The 19,412-nt window shown below is 40.0% G+C and overlaps 2 protein-coding genes across 3 annotated transcripts; both read right to left on the bottom strand.

Annotated features, from left to right (window-relative positions):
• Nucleotides 1-1,166: 1,166 nt before the first annotated feature.
• On the bottom strand, nt 1,167-8,189 carry nudc (nudC nuclear distribution protein). 2 transcript variants are annotated; one of them, XM_061059606.1, is made up of 9 exons: nt 8,007-8,189; nt 7,410-7,487; nt 7,113-7,322; nt 6,936-7,016; nt 6,732-6,845; nt 5,055-5,249; nt 4,814-4,897; nt 4,593-4,711; nt 1,167-1,493 (listed from the first exon to the last, which is right to left on the bottom strand). In XM_061059606.1, exons 1-9 carry the CDS (start codon nt 8,079-8,081, stop codon nt 1,442-1,444), a joined length of 1,008 nt encoding a protein of 335 aa, XP_060915589.1. In that variant the 5' UTR covers nt 8,082-8,189; the 3' UTR covers nt 1,167-1,441. The 2 variants fall into 2 exon arrangements, with proteins under 2 accessions (XP_060915589.1, XP_060915588.1); XM_061059605.1 differs by having other exon boundaries at nt 6,936-7,019; nt 8,007-8,188.
• A 2,028-nt stretch (nt 8,190-10,217) lies between these two features.
• On the bottom strand, nt 10,218-18,088 carry kdf1b (keratinocyte differentiation factor 1b). The gene is made up of 4 exons (XM_061059535.1): nt 17,886-18,088; nt 16,253-17,200; nt 16,056-16,142; nt 10,218-12,076 (listed from the first exon to the last, which is right to left on the bottom strand). Exons 2-4 carry the CDS (start codon nt 17,178-17,180, stop codon nt 11,982-11,984), a joined length of 1,110 nt encoding a protein of 369 aa, XP_060915518.1. The 5' UTR covers nt 17,181-17,200; nt 17,886-18,088; the 3' UTR covers nt 10,218-11,981.
• Nucleotides 18,089-19,412: the final 1,324 nt, after the last annotated feature.

Raw genomic sequence — 19,412 nt, 5'->3', positions numbered from 1 at the left:
CTTGTGATGTCACAGTGGGATTTTGGTTTCAAAAAATCACCTCCCCTCCCCTGGTATCTCCACCCATGGACTCCACCCCCAACCTAGAAAAAAACTTTTGCACAGGTCCGCCATTTTTATTCTCGCTAGCGACGGAGTGATGTCTACCGTGAAAACTCACGCAACTCAATGCATTTAAAGAGACACACACACCAAAACGGAGCGTTCTGAGAGAGCTGGTTTATACAGGGTCACAAACCTCCTCTGGTGCTTGATTCATGTTATATTCACAGCACAGCACAGATGTTTCATTTAGACCCCAGGGGGACTGTTTGAAAAGGTGGAAAAGGGGGATAATATGTCCTCTTTAAAGCATGCTGCCCACTACAGTTACAGCTTTTGATAGATGTTTTATATCTATCTATAACAATGGAAGCCCAAAGCGGACAAACAACTACATTTATATGCTCTTTTATTTATCTTGTTGTCTCGGGACAACGCTGGTTGTTTTCTTGAGATTTTAAGAGACAACTGAAATGAAAGTCTCTATATTTTAAATTTAACTACTTTAGAGAGACTAGAGTCTGGAGAAGACTCAGACCTGGTCTACTGATACATTTGAAAATTTTGTGCGGTATTTTTTTAAACTAGTATTTGCGCTATTGAAATCAACACAAAAGCTACTTTTAAATGTCCATGTAAAAGTGGGCGTGGCCGTTTTTCCACCAAGGAGTGTTTTTTTTTCCAAAATAAATGTTTGCAATGGAAAAAGCCCTAGTTTGACTCCTCACAAGCTACCTTAGGCAGAGGTTAACATTTTAAAATTTTCACCAATTAGGTTCCAGGTACCCCAACTTTGAGCAGCTCTGATGGAGTTCCCTACAGGAGCTTTAAATCTTTTTATATGTGTTCATGAACACATTTCTTGGTAAGGAATTTTTAGTAGAAAGCTTGTTCTAATTTGTCGGCCACTGGCCAGATGTGATCAGGTGTGAATCCATGGCTGAGTTCATTGAGTCTGAGAGCTGGTAGAATCCATACTCCTGGCCTTCAACTCGAATGATTACAGTGTGAACAAAGAATTAAAGTAAGCAGGAAGAAGTTCAGGAGTTTTTACTGCTTGCTACCATTTTCCATTAGAAGATGTGCCGACGCTGCACTCCATTAAAAACCAGTCATGCATCGAATCATTTTGAATTTAAATTTCTTTATTTAAAAAATCCAGACACAACTTTAAACATCCAGACAACATGCAAAAGGAGAACGTGGGCCTAACTGTCATATACACGTTTTCATGAAGAAAGAACAAAAAGAACTGAAACATGAACCTTTACTCTTAAGACACATCAGTCATTTAAACCACGTCCAGTATGAAGAGAACGGATGAAGGGGGGGGGGTTTGTCGGTGCCTGTCGATTACCTGATATGATTTACATTAACCGTTATGTGAGGCAGGAGTGTCTCAGCTGAATTTGGCTTTTGAGAAATCCATCTCTGGGTGCTGAGCCATGAACCTGCAGAAAGGACGAGCAAGAAGAATTAATGACAACAAAGTAAACTTAGGTACGTTATATCTTTCAGATTATATTTTCCAACTGCATCTTGATTAAAAGAAAACTCATTCCCATAGTCAGTTGGGATCAGCCCCCTGCGACCCCAAAAAGGATACCAGTATAAACAACCATGTCATAATCATGCTCCTATTGCAAAAATATGTATTAGACGTTGGTCCTAGAATGACTAATTAATCACTGCATTACAACAACATACATTTATAAACCAGTTTGTTCTGGCGATATTTGTTCCATTTGTTTTTATGCGCCCTAAACCACTCAGCCAACAGCACCCCATCTGGTTTGAGTTGATTCAAACTCTTCTCTGCCTCAGGATTGTTGATATTTTCTGGCTGGCCCCACACTGAAGACATTTTCTCAAGCTTGAGCTACAGCACCTCCTTGTGGCCAAAAGATGAAATTGTAAATGCTTAAAGCAGGATTCCCTACCCATTCTGTTTCATTATTCCAAACGTTTAAAACTCTAATAACTTTCTCTGCATGTTTTCAGACCAACGTTGACACAAAAGAACAGATATCTGGACATATATTAAGTATGAATCAGCCAACCTGATTTAATTTATGGGATTGTCAACCCTGGGACAACTTGGACATTTACTCATTTTGGCCGATACATTATGGACAAAAAATTGCACAATGCCTTATAGAGTAAAACATCACAGCCTAAAGACGTACACTCACCTGTAACCACAAACTTACCAGCACTTCAACTATTTCTTACATAAATTGAATTAGAAAAAGTCTAAATCAGTTCACTCGTGTATTTTAGCCTCTCACATAAGAAAGAGATGCTAAATTGGTGGCAAAAGTATTAAAATTAAATCAAACATTTTAACCATATCTATGCTGCGTTGCTTATTCACTGTCTCCATGGAAACAGCAAGACAAGCTCGATGTTTTTTTTTTTTTGTGATTTTATTGGCTACATTTTAGATAAGTTTAAAGATATATTGATTATTTCACAGTTATTAGGCTATCAGGGTAAAGCAGCTGTGCAGCCTGCGACAGAAGTCGACGCAGCTCTGCATATGAATGATTGTTTAAGCCACGGGCCACTTCCTGTCTTGTTTTGACGACATCAGGCTCACTCTGGGAAGAATTTAAACTGGGCTGGCTTCACCCATCCACACGACACGAACAACACTGTTTGCTTAATATTTACTTTCTTAAGAAATACTTGAGTTTCATATTTCACACAAAGAATAAAAGTAATAGTCTGGAGACACAATTCTCGTCATCCCTCTTTCCCTTTTTCAAATAGTTATCCTGACATGCACATTACATTGAATTACATTACCTCTGATATCATATTGGACAGGAAATATGTTAGCCAGACATAATGTGAAGTTTGCGCCACACTATAAGAGCAGCTACCTACAACGAGTCACCACTACAGACGCATTGTTTCACCCTCATAAAAGATCTTTAGAGGCAGCTTTAACAAGCTCAAAGAGGAAGCAGAGGTCAACACAACAGCAGACATGTCTCCTCTGCTCTGAACGGAGAGCTGCAGAGGAAGAAGACGACTCATTAACTACCAGCAGTGATGAAAGAGCGACATTCAGATCCGTCTCACAGCTCTGACGTCAGCCCACATCCAGGTCTTATCCGAGTCAACTACTGTCTGTGTAATATTTAATGTGATGCGTCACGGACCGACCACTGGCTCAGAGCAGGGAGGAGGAAACGGTTGGTGTTGTGTTTGTGTACTGAACGCAACAGGGACAGGTTGCAGCAGTTCTTTAATATGTACATGAAAACTAAACACTGGTGGTTTATGTTTAACCGCTTCACTGTGATGAGGTTATTATAAGCTTCATGGCTGACCATTTTTCTTTAAATAGAGCTCCAGTGACTCCATCTCTGTTTGTTTTACTGCACTATAAAATGTAGCTGCAAAGAACAGGATGCAGGTTTGAGATCCCAAACAAAACTAGTCATCATATTTTTGTATGCATTTGTCTTAACTGTCAAAATGAGTGCCTACATTACCCATAATGCAAGCCCAGGTCCAACAGCTTTGTTAGAGATTTGAGAGGCATGCGAGTAGTGACAATTGAAGCCTTGTGTGGGCAACATAGTTCTTCTGATCTTAAAGGTCCCATATTTTGCTTTTTCTGGTTTTATTTGCTCGTTAGTGTGTTTTCCAAGTGTCCTGTGCATGTTTAGGCACATCTATGTGCAAAAATTCTCCTACGTCCTCCTGTTAGCTGCAGCATTAGCCACATGTAACACTCGGTTCTAGCCCCCCTCGATAAAAATGTGTCAGTGCGACGTCATTGTCAGTGTGAGATCACTGATCTAAGTCCATTGGCTCGTTGTGGCAAGCCCTGCAGCTCATGTTGAAATTTCCGAGAAGCGTGCTGAGCAACTGACCAATAACGACAGAGCGGATCGGCAGACCAATCAGAGCAGACTTGGCCCACGTGGGGTCTAGCAGTGGGGGCTCAACAGAGCGTAGCTGACGGACTCAGAGCGTAGAGGGAGCAAGGAGGAGCAGTACATGAAAACAGACACTTTTTTCAAACTTCAGCTATTGAGAACGTACAAAAGTAGGTACATAGATTAAATATATGAACCTCAAAAAGGGCATAATATGGGCTCTTTAATGTCTGTCTACGCACCAACATGTTTTGTTGATATTTAATTGCAATTCAAAATGTGTCAAATAAAGCCAAAATAACATCATGGTACAGTTTAAAAAAAAAAGTAAAGTTCATGCTCTGTCAGGTCTGTTCAGTATGGAAGACGATGAGGGCCAGGCATGAGAAATAAATAATGAGAGGAATGGATTGCACATAATCACATAATGGGACACCAACATTACGCAGCTGCAGAATCAATATGAATGTACAAAGACATAATGACTGCGGAGCTTTGATACAGTGCTGTTGTGGAATTGCAGTCTGAAAAGTGCTTTAGTGGGGGAGCAGAGTCTGCTTTGGAGAGTTCCCAATGAAATGACAAAGATGTCAGAGTGAAAGGTCTGCTCGATGTTTCATGGATCGACAGGTGTATTTTGGACAGTGAGAAACTTACTTTTTTAGAATGTCTTGTTTCTTTTGCTCTTCAGACGTTGGCAGGCCCATAGATTTCTGCCTCTGGTCATACATCATCTTCTCTACCATGCCACGCGTCTCTCCATCCAGGTCTGAAAGCTAATCGGCAGGGAAAAACACACAGTGAGGAAAAGGCGGGAGCTGATATATACATACAGCACACAGAGAACCTCTGAAGGCCTGACACTTTCCATCCTTTACCTTTGAGTTCTCTGGACAGACTTTCTTGGTGTTGATTTCAGGATCTGTGGTGACGATCTTGTTCCACCACTCCATCTTATTAATCTGAAAGTTAAGAAAACAAATAGGTTACCGTGAATCCGTATCTCTATATTAATCACAATCTATACACAATTTGACAATAATGCCAGTTTGAGGGGTATCTCGATAATAATGCAACCCAGAATTAACTGACTGCTCATCAATGTTGACTTGTTCTTACTTTTTCCAGGTGCACTGTGACAACTTTGCCGTCGTCAAGGAGCCAGGAGCTCTCTTCCACCTTCACCTCGTTGCACAGCTGGCCTTCGATAACCGGAGGGTGACCCTTCAGGCCCACCTTGATGGTGCGCCGCTGGATGTCCACGACCACATCTCTGCCTTTAATACGGAACTTCACATCGAAAGGTACCACCAGCTGTTTGAGGGGGAGGAAATGGTTCATGCAAATTAGACTCTGTTTTTCAAATACAAATTAAAAAGTACAAAAATGAACGAGGACCCAGAGGCTGAATCACCAAGTGTTGCCGTCTGACTCAAACATATCAGTTCATTTTGAGCGTGTTAAGACACCAATGGAAACCCAGCTGATGATGAGGGATACACTGATGCAATCGGTTAAATATCAGTTTTGTTGGATATGGGTCCTGTTGACAAACATCGGCCTATCTGCAAATAATGTGACATGCACCACTGTCATTAGTTGACGTTTATCTGTTGTGTTGCATCAGGTAAAGGAGGGTGAATACTGGTCTTATATTTGGCAAGTGACCAGAGGCACAACTACAAGTTGATTCTGATGATGCTCTGTACCTGCTCGAACAGCTAGCTGTTTGCTCACAAGTTCACCACATCGACTTAGAAGTGGAAGGAAGACAACAGAGCTGCCTCCCTTTAGATCCAATCTAAAGCCTTCTGTGCAGTGCAGCGTGTCACAGACTCATCAGAGTCAGAGAGATATCAGAGAGATATTAAACAGTTCAGACTCTGAGGACTTAAAACCCGGATGATTATGTCACTACCGTCAGAGTGGGACCTTAACAGGGAAAGACAGAGAAGGAGAGAAAGAGGTGGAGCCGCTGACTGTTTCCAAGCAACAGTAAACATTTCAGCACTGAGCTTAACGTTAGCCAGCATGCTATTGTTGACAGAAGAAGAACAGGTGTTATCTCTGCCCCAGATCCGATTCCTTACTAACCAACATGTCATCTTACAAGATCACGTGGTACATCTCTCCATCTAGCACTCACCATTCATTAGTAATATCCTGTCGTGAGAGACGTGCCATTATTTTTCCCATCTCAGTTTGTGCATGTTTCAGAATAATAATTCTCCCTACTATTATTAGGCAGCAACATTTTGAAGTCTGATTCGAAGCAGATTGATAGATTAAGTATTTTTGCGTGGCTCTGAATTAGAAAGAAAAAAAGAGAACAAGCTAAGCTTTGTATTGAACAGCCAAGTTTGATCAAACTGACAAAATGCTGAGTCGTGTAAAAACCATGTCTTTACACTTTTTGCAGGCAAACACAGGTTTAAAGGGAAACATTCACAGTGTAAAAGCAATACCCTGTTTCCTACACAGCTGCAGAAGCATGACATGTAGAATTTTGGATTCTACATAAAGCAGACCGTGCAATCCATTCTGTAAGCAAGTTCCTTCCTGATGTTTAAATTACGTGAACACTATTGATGAAACATAAACATTGGTAGTTGGTAAGGATCTGATAGGTGAAGCCTGGCCAGGATGTTTGAATGAAACTGGCTGCCTAAGTAGCAATGTGATTAAAAAAAAAAAAAACACATACTAAGAGGCTTAGCGGATGATGCAATACAACTCAGGGATGTTCATAATAAAATATTAATTCATAGTATGATCTTGAAGTCAAATGGCACTCACATCGACTTCAGACAGAGACTGTGTCCACTTGTAGTTGGGCAGGTCAGCTCCGTTCCCTGCGTTAGGCTTCAGCTTGTCTTTGTCCTTCGCATCCTCCTCTCCCTCCGACTCGGACTGACGAAACAAAATGAAAAATCAGCATGACAGTAGAACGAGATTTGACGATAAATCAACACCAAACTCTTTAACCAACATGCCACTCACCCCCTTTTCTTCCTCTGCTTTTTCAGATACTTTTTCTGCATTCTGCGTTGTGGCATTCACCACCTTCTCCTCGTCCTTCTTCTTCTAAGATATGTAGAAAATATATAAAAGTTATACTTTGGTAATCACCTGCCGCAGACACAAACGTGACAAAGCATCAAAGCTCAGAGATATAACCTTGTCGAGTTCAGACTGAAGTTTCTCTGCTTCTTCTTCAGTCAGCTCCTGGATTCTTGGACCGTCGTCATTTTTCTTTTTCCTCTCTCCCTCCGCCAGCTTGGCTGCTCTCTCGGCTTTCTCCTTCTTCTCCTTCTCCTGTTTCACCTGCTTCTCCTTGTGCGCCTTCAGCGCAAGTTTATTGTGATGGGCGAAGGCATCTTTGACTAGCTGAAAAAGGAAGAGAGCGATGACGGTTAAGTCCAACGTGCCGCTTGGTCACTGCTCTGAAATGCACGACGAAGTAGCGCCGCTCACCTTCTCAGGAGCATCTGAATCACCACCAGTGAAGAAATCAGTTTTCCGGCGAAGGAAGCTGAAAAATGTGTTGACTAACTGTAGAGAGAAAAATGGGACGTAACAAAAGTCTGTCAAAACAATTAGAAATTAACTTACCGAGCTTATAAAAGCTTCCTATTTGCTACTGCAGAGCCAAAAAAAGCTTTAAAGTAAAATGTAAAGTAAATGGCACATGAATATATTTTCCCTACATCACTCATTAGTATTTAACCCACGAGCCTTTCTGACAGCAATGTGCCTCGTGACCTGAAGAATCCAGGATCTTAATACTACATTAAAATGTCCAATTAGATAATAAATAGTCATAACATCTTCTTTAATAAGAAAATAGACCATACAAATGGGTCTTACAAGAAACTAAATAAGATTTATTTTGGATAATAATCACTTAAATACCCGAATAAACAGCGATAATTTAGTCTATCTATTATAACAACATCAAAAAGAAGCACATGATTTCTCTGAATGCTTACAGAGGTGTGCCAACTATCCTACATTAGCTTCAACATTAGCATGGTAGCTCCAGCACGTTCAGCAACACACATAAGTTATCACCTCTTGTATTCCTCCTTCATGTTGTTGCGCCATAACGAGCAGCATGCCGTCGTACTTCTCTTCGTCGTCGCCCATCTTGGTAGAGTTATGAAAAAGGGTTGAGTAAATTGGGATTGAGAAATGACCGAAATGTCAAGCGCACAGTTGAGTCAGCGGCAATGTGTGAGGCCCGTAGTCATGCAAAATCACTTCCTGAAAACAAACCCCGCCCACTGCTACGCCTTCTCGCTGTCGACCAATTGGAGGAGTAGATGGGAAATGACAGCCGAAATGTCCAATCAATTGAGATAATTACTTTAGGGAGGGACTGAGGTGCACAGAAGGAATGAGAATTTTCTTCAGCACTGGTTCCCAAAGTGGGGGTCGCGAGATTCCTTTCAAAAACTTATAAATATGGAAAATGGTTTAAAATTGGATATTTCACCCATTAATTTGAAAATACAGTAGGTAAAAAAAGTAGTTTCTTACAATAAATTACAAAAATAATATGATGGTGTTTGGGCTATTGTTTGCTGTTTTAATGCCAGTGTTTTGACCTAGTGCGTCAAATGTGGGGTCCCAAGTATCTATCACCGTCATAATGGGGGTCGCAAGCTGAAAAGTTTGGGAACCCCTGTTCTAGAGAGAGAGAGAAAAAACAATAGTTTATTGGTAATACTTTTGTTATAGCCTACCTCTTCTATTACCTCTAAGACATAAGGTAAGTAAAACGCTTTATAGTTTTAAGTGTCCCTCTGACCCTAAAGCCAATGTGTGTTTGATAATTATAATATTCATACATTTGGCATTCTTCAGAATAGCAACCTTTAATCTAAATGAAACTATTGTCCCATGTTAGTCAAACATTAGCGATTAAAATTATCTTCTGAAATATAAAGGCCACATATGAGATTTTTTTCCTTCAACTTATTTTTTTACCTAAAAACATTCAGGCCATCAGCCACAGAGCTCTTCTTCAAGCCAGTCATTGGAGACACAATTACGATTCATAATCATACATTGCACAAGTGTTACAATTTAAACATTTAACTAATATTTCAGTCGTAAAGAGTGCATAAGATAAGCTAAATAAAATGGATAATACATTATTCAGTTATGTAACAGATGACATAATTTACACTGAAAATATCTTGTGAGCGAACAAAAGTGTTGGGCGAACCTGAAGCAGCGACAGGTGAAACGCGTCGTTTGCTCACAATAACATACAGTAAAGTTATTTTCAGTGTGCCACAGAGATTTGATTTACTTTTCATGTCATATTCCTGTAACCATGCACAACAGAGAACATGTTCAGGCTGTGCACGGGGTACCATGTTGGCCATTTAGATTAGACTTAATTTACACGTTCTATCAACTTCTACATGAAGATATTGTTTTAAGAATTGTGCGACTTCTCTAAAATCCTTATCAATAATTGTGAATGAATGATTTTTCTGTTTAATGTGTCCAAATGGGACACTTTAAAGCAGCATTGCCTCACCTTAAAAAAATCTTGACTCCTTGCAAAAAAACAAAAAAAAAACAAGCAAAAACTTTCTTCTTTTAGTTTCACACCATTTACTGGATTGTGTTTTACAATGACAAATCAGTTTAAGGATGTAGCCTGGTTAAATTAAGAACCCCGGCAAGTCAACACAAGTATAAAGTATGTTATCTTGATGTAGAGCCAAAGAACTGCCCTTGGAATTTAGAAAATCTAACGTGCAGAGAAAACAACATTGCTATACCTCAGCAGACAGTCACACCATTAAATCAAATATTAAGTGTATGTTTAAAGTTAGCTGGTAATATGACAGAGACAAAGTCATTATCATTTACTTAATAGTCCAGGTGTATTTCGTGTTTCTGGTGGAAACCAGAGCAACCAGTTTCACACCATTTCATTATAACCACTCTGGGGTTGAAGCCAAATTCCAGACACACTTTAAACACACTGTGGTGTAATGTCATATTAATTATCTCAGTCCATATTAGTTCAAATTAAAACATAGACTCTGCTTTATACTTTGACTTGAAACAGTGTATAAACTGAAGGACTAACTATTCGGTCAATAATCTAATGCTGATAAGAAGAACACAGAGCTGGGTCAGCTGGTTCAATTCCCAACAGCAGCCAGGAGCAAACACAGCGAGTGTGTTGGCATGAAAACACACACGAGTCAGTTTGTGATGATGTCACTGAAAGAATAAGAACCTGCAGCACACGTCCGCTATCATAGCATTATTTAATAAAAGCAAAGACTTACAGACAGGAGGAAAGCATAGGAAATTACCCATAATGCATCACACACCCAGTTCATTTAAAACGTTAGAGCTGGCTGCTTGAGACGAGCTTCATGTGACGAGACTAATCAAAATCAGCTTTGCAAAGAAATTGCACTTCTCATATAAAATTCACAAAAGAAAAAAATGATTCACAAGACCAAACCCCCCCCCCAACCCTCAACTTCCACTCAATAACATTTTTATCAGGGATAAAAAAATAAAAAATAATTATTTTGTTGCAAAAAGAAAGTGCTGTCATAGCCGTTTGTATAGAAGCTAACTCTAACAGACGGTTCAACGTTAGCATTAACACGGTTAACAGAACTCTAAGAACAACAACTCGTGGCCAGGAAATATCCCGGTGTGCAACTCCTTAAAAAAAAACAAAAAAAAAAACACATTTATTTTTGTAATTTGGATAACTAAATATGGCGTGTTGACCAACATGTTCTAAGAGAAGTTTTGTTCCAGTCTATCAGAATCAGAAACCTTCATGCTATTTGGCTTTATTTTAAATCATTCTACGCCACTTGAAGTATTTATTTGGTAGGTTGTGTAAAATGTACATAAAAACAAATGTGATGATTTTCAAAACATTAAAACCCCATATTTACTTATAAAAGCAGAAAGACACTGAGCACTGATAACACACTGGATGGTGCCTCTTCTCTTTAGCCCTTAGGATGCTGGGGTAATTACTTCCAAACGTAAAGAACTTTTGCACTTCTCATGTCTGTCTGTTCTAAATGCAGGGCCGCTTGAGGGCCTGGAAATGACGGACACCTTATTATGTTTTTAGCCTTATCTTCTGCATTCACATATTTATTTACATCTCTGAATCTTTCGATGATATTAGGTATTGTAGACAACGAGATTACCAGCTTGTTCGTTATTTTATGTTGATAACAATAGTTTTTTTATCTGTTGCACTGCTTTTAAACCCAATCATGTCACTAACCTGTTGCCAATCAACCTAATTAAATGTCAAATGTTCCTCAAGGTGGTTTTAAGCCTTTCACAACTTTCCCAATCTTTTGTAGCCACAGTCCAAACTTTTTTTGAAATGTGTTGTTTGCATAAAATCTGAAAAGGGAACAAAAGTTCCCCAGAATCAATGACATGTCACTTTCAACCTTTGATATGTTGTCTTTATGCTATTTTTAATCAAATCTGGGGAGTCAATGTTTGACAAAGGAGGTGGTAGAATCACTAACTATGAGATATGTAATCATGAAATCTAAGCACTTAAATCTAGTTAAAATCACACATTTTGACGTTAAAGCTATAGTGATGATCAGATAATGAAATGTGCCAAAGAAAAAAACAACACGTTTTTATTCTATCTTCCAAAACTAAATCCACGTGTCCTTTCAGAACAACAGCTTACGGTCTGAACAGGTCAGGTTTCATGAGCATAACTTCAAGGACGAGGGGACGGTTAATTACGTTCAAATATCTGCCAGCAGGTCAAGCCTTCAATCAAGCTATCCTTCAAACATTATACACTATACACTCCTACATTATATTTATCAACTATAAATATCTACACACAGAGCCCTGAGTTCACTCAAGTCCTTCAGACAATGTGAATATTTCACATTTTCTTTCCCCCACAGCAGCTAGACACTCCTGTGCAAGGTTTTCCTCTTCCCGTACGTGACCTTGTAGACACAGCAAGACAAACAGAGGAGGCCAAGTGTGGCGCAGGAATCATGTTCTCACTGAGGTCTGAAGAAGTGGCACACCTGAAGAAGTAGTCCCTGTGTGAGCGGAGGAGTAGGCTGTAGGAGAACTGGAAGTGTGGCCTATGAGAACAAAATGAAAACACAATTCATCAGAGGTGACTTGACATTAACTCTGCCAGCCCTGGAACAAGCTATCACTTCCCACTGCTGAGCTACTTTGGTTTTAAAAGAGGTAAAAGTAAATGGAAAGAAATCGAAATATGAGGAAAACATTTACATGAATTACTTTCAGTCTTAGAACACAAAATGTTTGCTTGCTGTTACAGAGCACCTCACATTGGATTATGGTGAATGGACTCGAGCTTGTAGCACTTTTCTAGTCTTTTTACACCGCAGGCCACACCTACACATTCACACACTGATGGTAGAGGCTGCTGTGTAAAGTGACGAATCCCATTCATAAACACTCATACACCGCCGACGTAGGTGAAGGGAGCAAGTTGGGGTTAAGTGTCTTGCTCAAGGACACTTCAGACATGTTGCTGCACAAGCTGGGGATTGAATCTTCCGGTTGAGAGACGACCGACTCTACCAACTGAGCCACAGCCGCTCCAAGTCCTATGTTCAATGTGTAACATCTTTCTTCTCCTCAGCATTGCCGGACCTCTTTTTAAGATATTTTTGGGGGCCTTTATTGGATAGGACAGATGAAGAGAGACAGGACACATTGGGAGGAGAGTGTGTTGGGATGACATAAAGCAAAAGGTTGAGGCCAGACAAATCAGTTTAAGGATGTAGCCTGGTTAAATTAAGAACACCGGCAAGTCAACACAAGTATAAAATCTTGATGTAGAGCCAAATGAACTGCCCTTGGACTTTAGAAAATCTAACGTGCAGAGAAAACAACATTGCTATACCTCAGGAGACAGTCACACCATTAAATCAAATATTACGTGTATGTATGTTTAAATACGGAAGATTGGGGGTTCAATCCCCAGATTCGAACCCACGGTCGCTGCGGCGAGGACTAAAGCATCTGCACATGGGGCCCTCGACATAACAACTAGACTATCCTGCACCTCCCTGACCTCATTTTTTAAATATATAGAAAATGTATTGTTCAATCAATTCACTGGATACATATATGTGACACTCAAAATATGAGTTGGCCTCATTTAAGAATCACATATAACATGTTTATTACATTCACGAGGAATTCAAAAAAATCTTTTGCTTTCATCATTTCTCCCCATGTGTAAAACTAAATTTATAACCCCGCAGACCTGTCATACAATGTGTTTAGAAACAAAGACAGTGTATGGAGCCAGGTGAAATTTGTAAAATCTGTGCAAAACACATCCCTATGAAAAGAGCAACAATTCAAATTTGAGCTCTCACTTAGCACATCTAATCTGGCCCGCATTATTGTTTTGATTGTGACTTCTATTCATTTTCTTGGCAAGTTCCACTTGTGGTATCATTGAGTTTTTGACTACTAAACTTCTTAGAAGCTGTATTTGTATATGGGGGTCCAAGGTTTGATTAAAAACACTGGCCCTAGCGCCTGTAAGTAATACGTTGTTTTTTAGCCAACAAATATAACATAGCGGGAGGTGGCTCCATTTGTCTAAAAAGTTTTTAACTTCATACTGCTTACCTGTGGCAGTTCCAGAGATTGAGCAGCTATGTGGCATCAAATTGACTCCTGTTTATTACTGTTACCATGACAATAAAAGTCAGCTTGCTTTGTTTTTCCATGCACATTTCAAACTCGGAAAAAACGCAGCAGCATACATCTGAACTTGGACTCATATGCCCTTTATGTTACTGGTGAATCGTCTGCCATGAGAGTTGGATTTGGTGCATGAACTTTTTAAAAAGTGCAGTCCTTGAATTTGTGCGCACATTTTTGAGACTGGTTTCAGGAAGCAGAACATGACATAAAAACACAACCCAGAAATCCAAGATGTCTGACGATGGAACAGAGACTGACCAGTTTTTGCCTTTACTTCAGTGCTACGTGTTATTGAAAGATGCACAGCGACAAATGAGTGTTAAAGAACATTTTTCCAAGCAGAAAAGAGTATGAAGTAGCTTCACTACATGCACAAACTTTGCAACGGTCCATCCCGCTCGTGTGATATTAACATCATCATCCCCGTCTGCCGGCTCGCAGTACATTTTCCTGAATATTACCTGCTGCGATCACACACACCAGTGCGCCCTGACTCTGTGAGGACATTTTACTGGGGGACAGGAAGGAAGACGGAAGGGTGAAGTCTGAGTGAAAAATGTAGGAGTTTTGTGTGATAACACTTTAAAGTATTTAACTTTTATAGGAGTACATCATAAGTTCAGAATCAGTTTGTATTGCCAAGTACATTTGCATTTACAAGAAATTTGACACGGTGTTTTGGTAAAAAAACAAGTTCATTTTACGGCTACAGTATGGTTTTAACATCCTTAAAATGCAGTGCCATTGTTTTGTCAGACATCAAAGTGGATGTTTAGAGAGTTGATCAGGAAGTGAAACCAGTTTTTATGAAAACAAACCCTGGTGTGTTCTGTGCCATTGGTAATATGAGGGCAGACATTGTTGGCACTAACATGCATGTTGGATTTCCCCCGCGCTAGCAGCCAAACAAATGTTACAAGGAAGATAAAGCTAGATCATTATTTAAAGTCAGTGACTTAACGATAGGGAACAAACCAAGTCAATTACACAACTTACTATTCAAACTATACTTTCAAATCTTATTTCAATGGAAAAACAAGAATTATGTTGTATGCCTGGGACCATATCCTTACCTCCTGATTCAAACATCCACCATTGTTGAATGAGTGCTGATCCAATATGTCAAACACTTCTAAGGATTTTGGTTTAACACTACAGTTACTATTCTATAGTATCATCTTTGGGCCAAGGAAATAAATAAATCATAAGGTCCATGTGAACAAAATGTTTCACACCACATTCTATTCCACTTATATCAGTAATCGCCCATTACTGCAAAATAAGCCAAAAGGTCAGTGAAGTAGTTCTCATGTTCCCTGTATTGTTCTCCTACACGTGTTCCTTTTTTTTTTTTGTATTTTTTATTTTCGAGTCCGCCTGTCTTGTAAACTAAGCACACTTAATTATTGTGTAAAGCCATGCTTATGTTGTATAATGACGTTATGTAAAAGAGGTAACCGTGCTCAGACCCGGTTAGTCCTGGAGCAGTGTGAGTGCAGGCCAGCAGGGGAATGGTGAGCTGGGGGCATTAGCGCTTAAGTACAATACAGGACAACTTTGTCTAGTGTGACTGAGACATAAATAGAACTCATTGAGGACATTCTTATATATTTTGTTTTTTTAATGTTTTACTTTCTCTTTCTTTCGCTTTGTATTTTAATATATTTGAATGTCTTACTTTTTGCTTCATGTCATATTTCTTTTGATACTCTTAATTTTCTTAATGTTTTGTTTTTTTATCTTTGTAAAGAACTCTGAATCGCTCTGTGCAATAATGTTGTTTCACATTTTTTTTTTTTTTGGGCCTTTTTATACATTTATCAGAGTGACAGGCCAGAGGCCAGATCCGGTAATCAGAGAGAGAGAAAATGGAGAAGGACATGTGGCACAGGAGCCACAAGTCGGATTCAAACCCAGGCGTCCCACATTGAGAACTGTAGCCCCTGTACATGGGGCTTGTGAACTAACCGCTAGGCCATTAGCACCCCATTAATAGTGCTCTTAAAATAGATGTACTTTACTCTGCCTTATAAACCTAAGCATGAGTGCAGATGTGCCATTATTTGCAATGCATACAATCACTACAAGTATCTGACTTTCCTGGGCTGCAAAAACATTTATTTATAATTTGAAGAAGCTTCATCTTTAAAAAAAAATACATGTTCTGTAAACCTCCCACAACATTAAGATGTTTTTGAACATCAAGCTAGGGCCATAAAAACCAGTTAAGACACCAAATAGTCAGCCTCAGTATTGGAAAAAAAATGACATCATTAAGTAAATTGATGTTCCCCCTCCCCTGTCTGTTATGAATGTAACTGCATGTTGTTTATAAAAATGACATTATAAAGGAAGTTTTCTTACCTCCATTGTTCCTCCACATCTCTCTGGCATACTGGTCAGAGGAGGTCAGCTCTGATATTTGAATGTTTGGGTTTGATTTGTAGTCATCTGGAGGAAAAGAAAGAAAAACGGTAAATGGTTACTCAATGGCTGGAAAGCAGATCTGTGCAAATGGTGACAGATCATTTGGAATGAAGCAGTGAAGAACTCAAACTCACTGTTGTTGCTGAAGGTACAGGAATCGCTCTCCTTCATCGTCTCGTTCCCGCTGTCCGACAGCGTCCTCTCTCTCCTGGAGACGGCCGGCTTCCTCCTACTTTTCCGAGTGCTGATGCGGATGATTCCGCGCACAAGCCGACACTCCGCCTCCTGCTCGTCCATTTGGTGCTCCTCCGCCAGTGAGTTGATGAGATGGTTGATGGCTTTGCTCTTCCTCAGAAACAAAGAGTCTGAAGTGCACCTGGCCAACTCTTCGATCTGATATTCGGAGTACAGCTCCAGCAGCTTCTTGGTGATCAGTGAGTCCACGTCCTCTTCGGCGTCATCCCAGTCGTCAAATCTCATGGACTCGTGCAGGGACGGCTGGTTGGGTCGTGTGTAACTGCTGGGTGGAGAAACATATGATGGAGGTTTCACTACAGCATCTAAATACACTCTCGGACTGTCAACTTTGACTCCGCCTATGCAAACATCCCCCAGCCAGTCTGTTGCATCCTCTTCCTTCTTGTCTTCTGGGTTCACAGCACGGAGGCTGATTCTCTCTGGTTCGTCTGTGGAGCTCTCATTCGGTGCCAGGCACGGAGCGAGGATGGAACGCTCACAGACCCTATACAGGCCGCACGTGAGCACGCTGCACACAAAGGTCCTGCAGCTCCTCTGAGAAGCGCACGGATTGCAGGTTTGCGTCGCAGCGGGAGGGTCGGCCGAGCCAGGAATGAAGCCAATGGTCTCAGACTCCTTTCCATTAGCATCTTTCAGGTGAGCTTTGTGGACCGTCTTTGGCTCTGGGGTCGGGAGCCTGTCTTCCACCGGATCCACACATCGCTCCTCGTAAGACGACCTCTGGCTGCTGCCGCGGCTGGGCCCATGCTTGTGGCTTCCTGCTCCTGAGCTGTGTCTCGGACTGCCAGTGCTGCCGGCTGACATGACTTACTGGCTCAAGAAATCTGAACAAACGTGGGAGATAAAAAGGAGTCAACTGAGATGTCACATAAGACAGTATTAAAAATCACTAAACAACAAGCTTGTCTTTTATCCAGTCTTCCAGGCTAAAACTCAAACCACTTGTAGCCACCTGAGGGCATCGCTCTTCAAGTCACATGTGAAACTACTATCCCCAGGTGGCAGGCAAAGTAACCCAACTGGTTCTATTGAGTGTGCCACACAGGAAATTATGTTTGAAAACTTAAGTAGCATATAAAAGCCACCTCTTTCAAGAGAGTGAACCAATTATGTACAGTGCCGAAATTAATTTAAAAAAACGATTTTAATCTATGATTTAAAATGATGTCATTGCGGGTATAAATATGCATTGAAACCTTAATAAGAGTAAAAATGCCAATGTCTCATATAGAGTCTGGCGTTACGTGCCTAGGGCATCTGTTTAGGACGAATGTAAGCAGTGTTTATTTTATGCATTTCGATGAAAAACAAACAAAGAAGTGACATTTTATATGCAGTGTGTCCTTCTTGACTTTTTCCTAATAATTAGGCTGCATGTTACCGTTTTGACACACATAAACTAAAGCTCTATTCGTGCTTCAAAAAGTAATTTCACTTTCATGGCGACTCGTCATCGCGGCTCTTTCCTCCATTAGAGGACTTCTGGACTCCTCACTGAACATTACTCACAGTAAACACGGTGAGTCCTCCAACCGGCTCCCGAATTAACACCGTCTTCTTCTCCCGTCATAAAAGACTTCCGTTTAAATCCATTCTGAGCCACTCCTCACGTGAATGTCGCGTAGAAATGTCCGTTTCAGGTAAGTTTTAAACCAATTCCGTGTACCTGAGCGTCAAGGTGGAAACACACCTGATGGCAACAAAAACAGGAACACTTCCGGTCACGTCTAAAACAATAAAACGCAAGTGAAATTGCAATTTTAGTTTAGAATTATTACGCACTGTGAATGCGTCCAAATCACGAAAAATTATGGCTACTGGAGAAAATCACCATCAAACACAATAATTAATTAACTCTCAAACCAAATGTCGACATGAACTTTTTATCTAAGATCATATTTCCGGTGTCATGGCGAGCACTGTCTGACTTGAATCTAAATATGGGTCTACAAAATATTGGTGTGATTTCTAAGCCAAGATATTATTTTTGTGTCAATACAATAGTGATGATAGCCTACATCTTCAGACGTCTTTACTTTTTTTATTACTGTTTTGAGTCGTATAAGAAAAAAAAAAAGCTTTTCTTATAATAATTGATCAGGGCCTTCTCTGCAGCATGTGTTGGACTTCATGGCCCTCCTCTAGAAGCTTATTTTTGTAAGAAAAACTTTTTTCAAGACCTGTCAAAGAAAATCATGAAACTGTTTGACTATACTTTCAACGCAAGTGGTTACTGATATATTTTTTGTGAACACCTTAAAATGGTCAAACTTGGCACAAACAGTGGACAAAATGCACAACGCTCAAAGAAGTGTTTAAAGCTAAAGTTTGCTTCAAGATAAGTTCCAACAAACGGTCAGAGATACAAAACCCCAGGGTAAAAACAAGATCCAAAAATCTGTACAAGGGTCAATCAGTAAAAAAAAAACCTCACAAGGTACTGAGCCAAACTGGCAGATTAAGAAGGGGACACAGACTAAATGCAGATGAGGTAATCAAGACAGGAGAAGACAGCTGTGGTGATGAGATGTACAGCTGGGACTATGAGAATGACACAGGAGGGTTGGGGTGGACGGTGATACATGTGGAAGACACAAGAGGGCAGCAGAGGGAACCTGAAATGGGAGGGGAAGTGAGTAACTCCAAGAAAACTTTAATTATAAACGGAGAGAATTATAATATAGAAACAAACAGAAACAGATCTTAGTCTGAATATTTGGTTATGACAAAAAGTACCAAAACGAAATAATAAACTAAAGTGTAATATTGAAGATACATAGTTAACCTTGGGCTCCAATTGAAACTTGTAAAGCTGGAGAGTGTAATAAATATAAACAAGACAGTAATGTTGACCATGAAGTGCTTAAAATAACAATTATCAAGATGTTACCAACAGACCAACATTAATGTCAACTCATGTGTTAGTTGTGTGTAAATCATCAGAGCTGAATCTAAGCTATATTAATAACTAATTTGACACACATTAGGCATCTTAAAATGTTTTCTTTTTTTTGACAGAGGCAGCTGGAACAAACT

The sequence above is a fragment of the Labrus mixtus genome, chromosome 16 (genome assembly GCF_963584025.1).
Source record: "Labrus mixtus chromosome 16, fLabMix1.1, whole genome shotgun sequence".
NCBI classification, from domain to species: Eukaryota; Metazoa; Chordata; class Actinopteri; order Labriformes; family Labridae; genus Labrus; species Labrus mixtus.
Note: the sequence above shows the minus strand (reverse complement) of the source record. Positions and strands in the feature narration are given on the sequence as shown.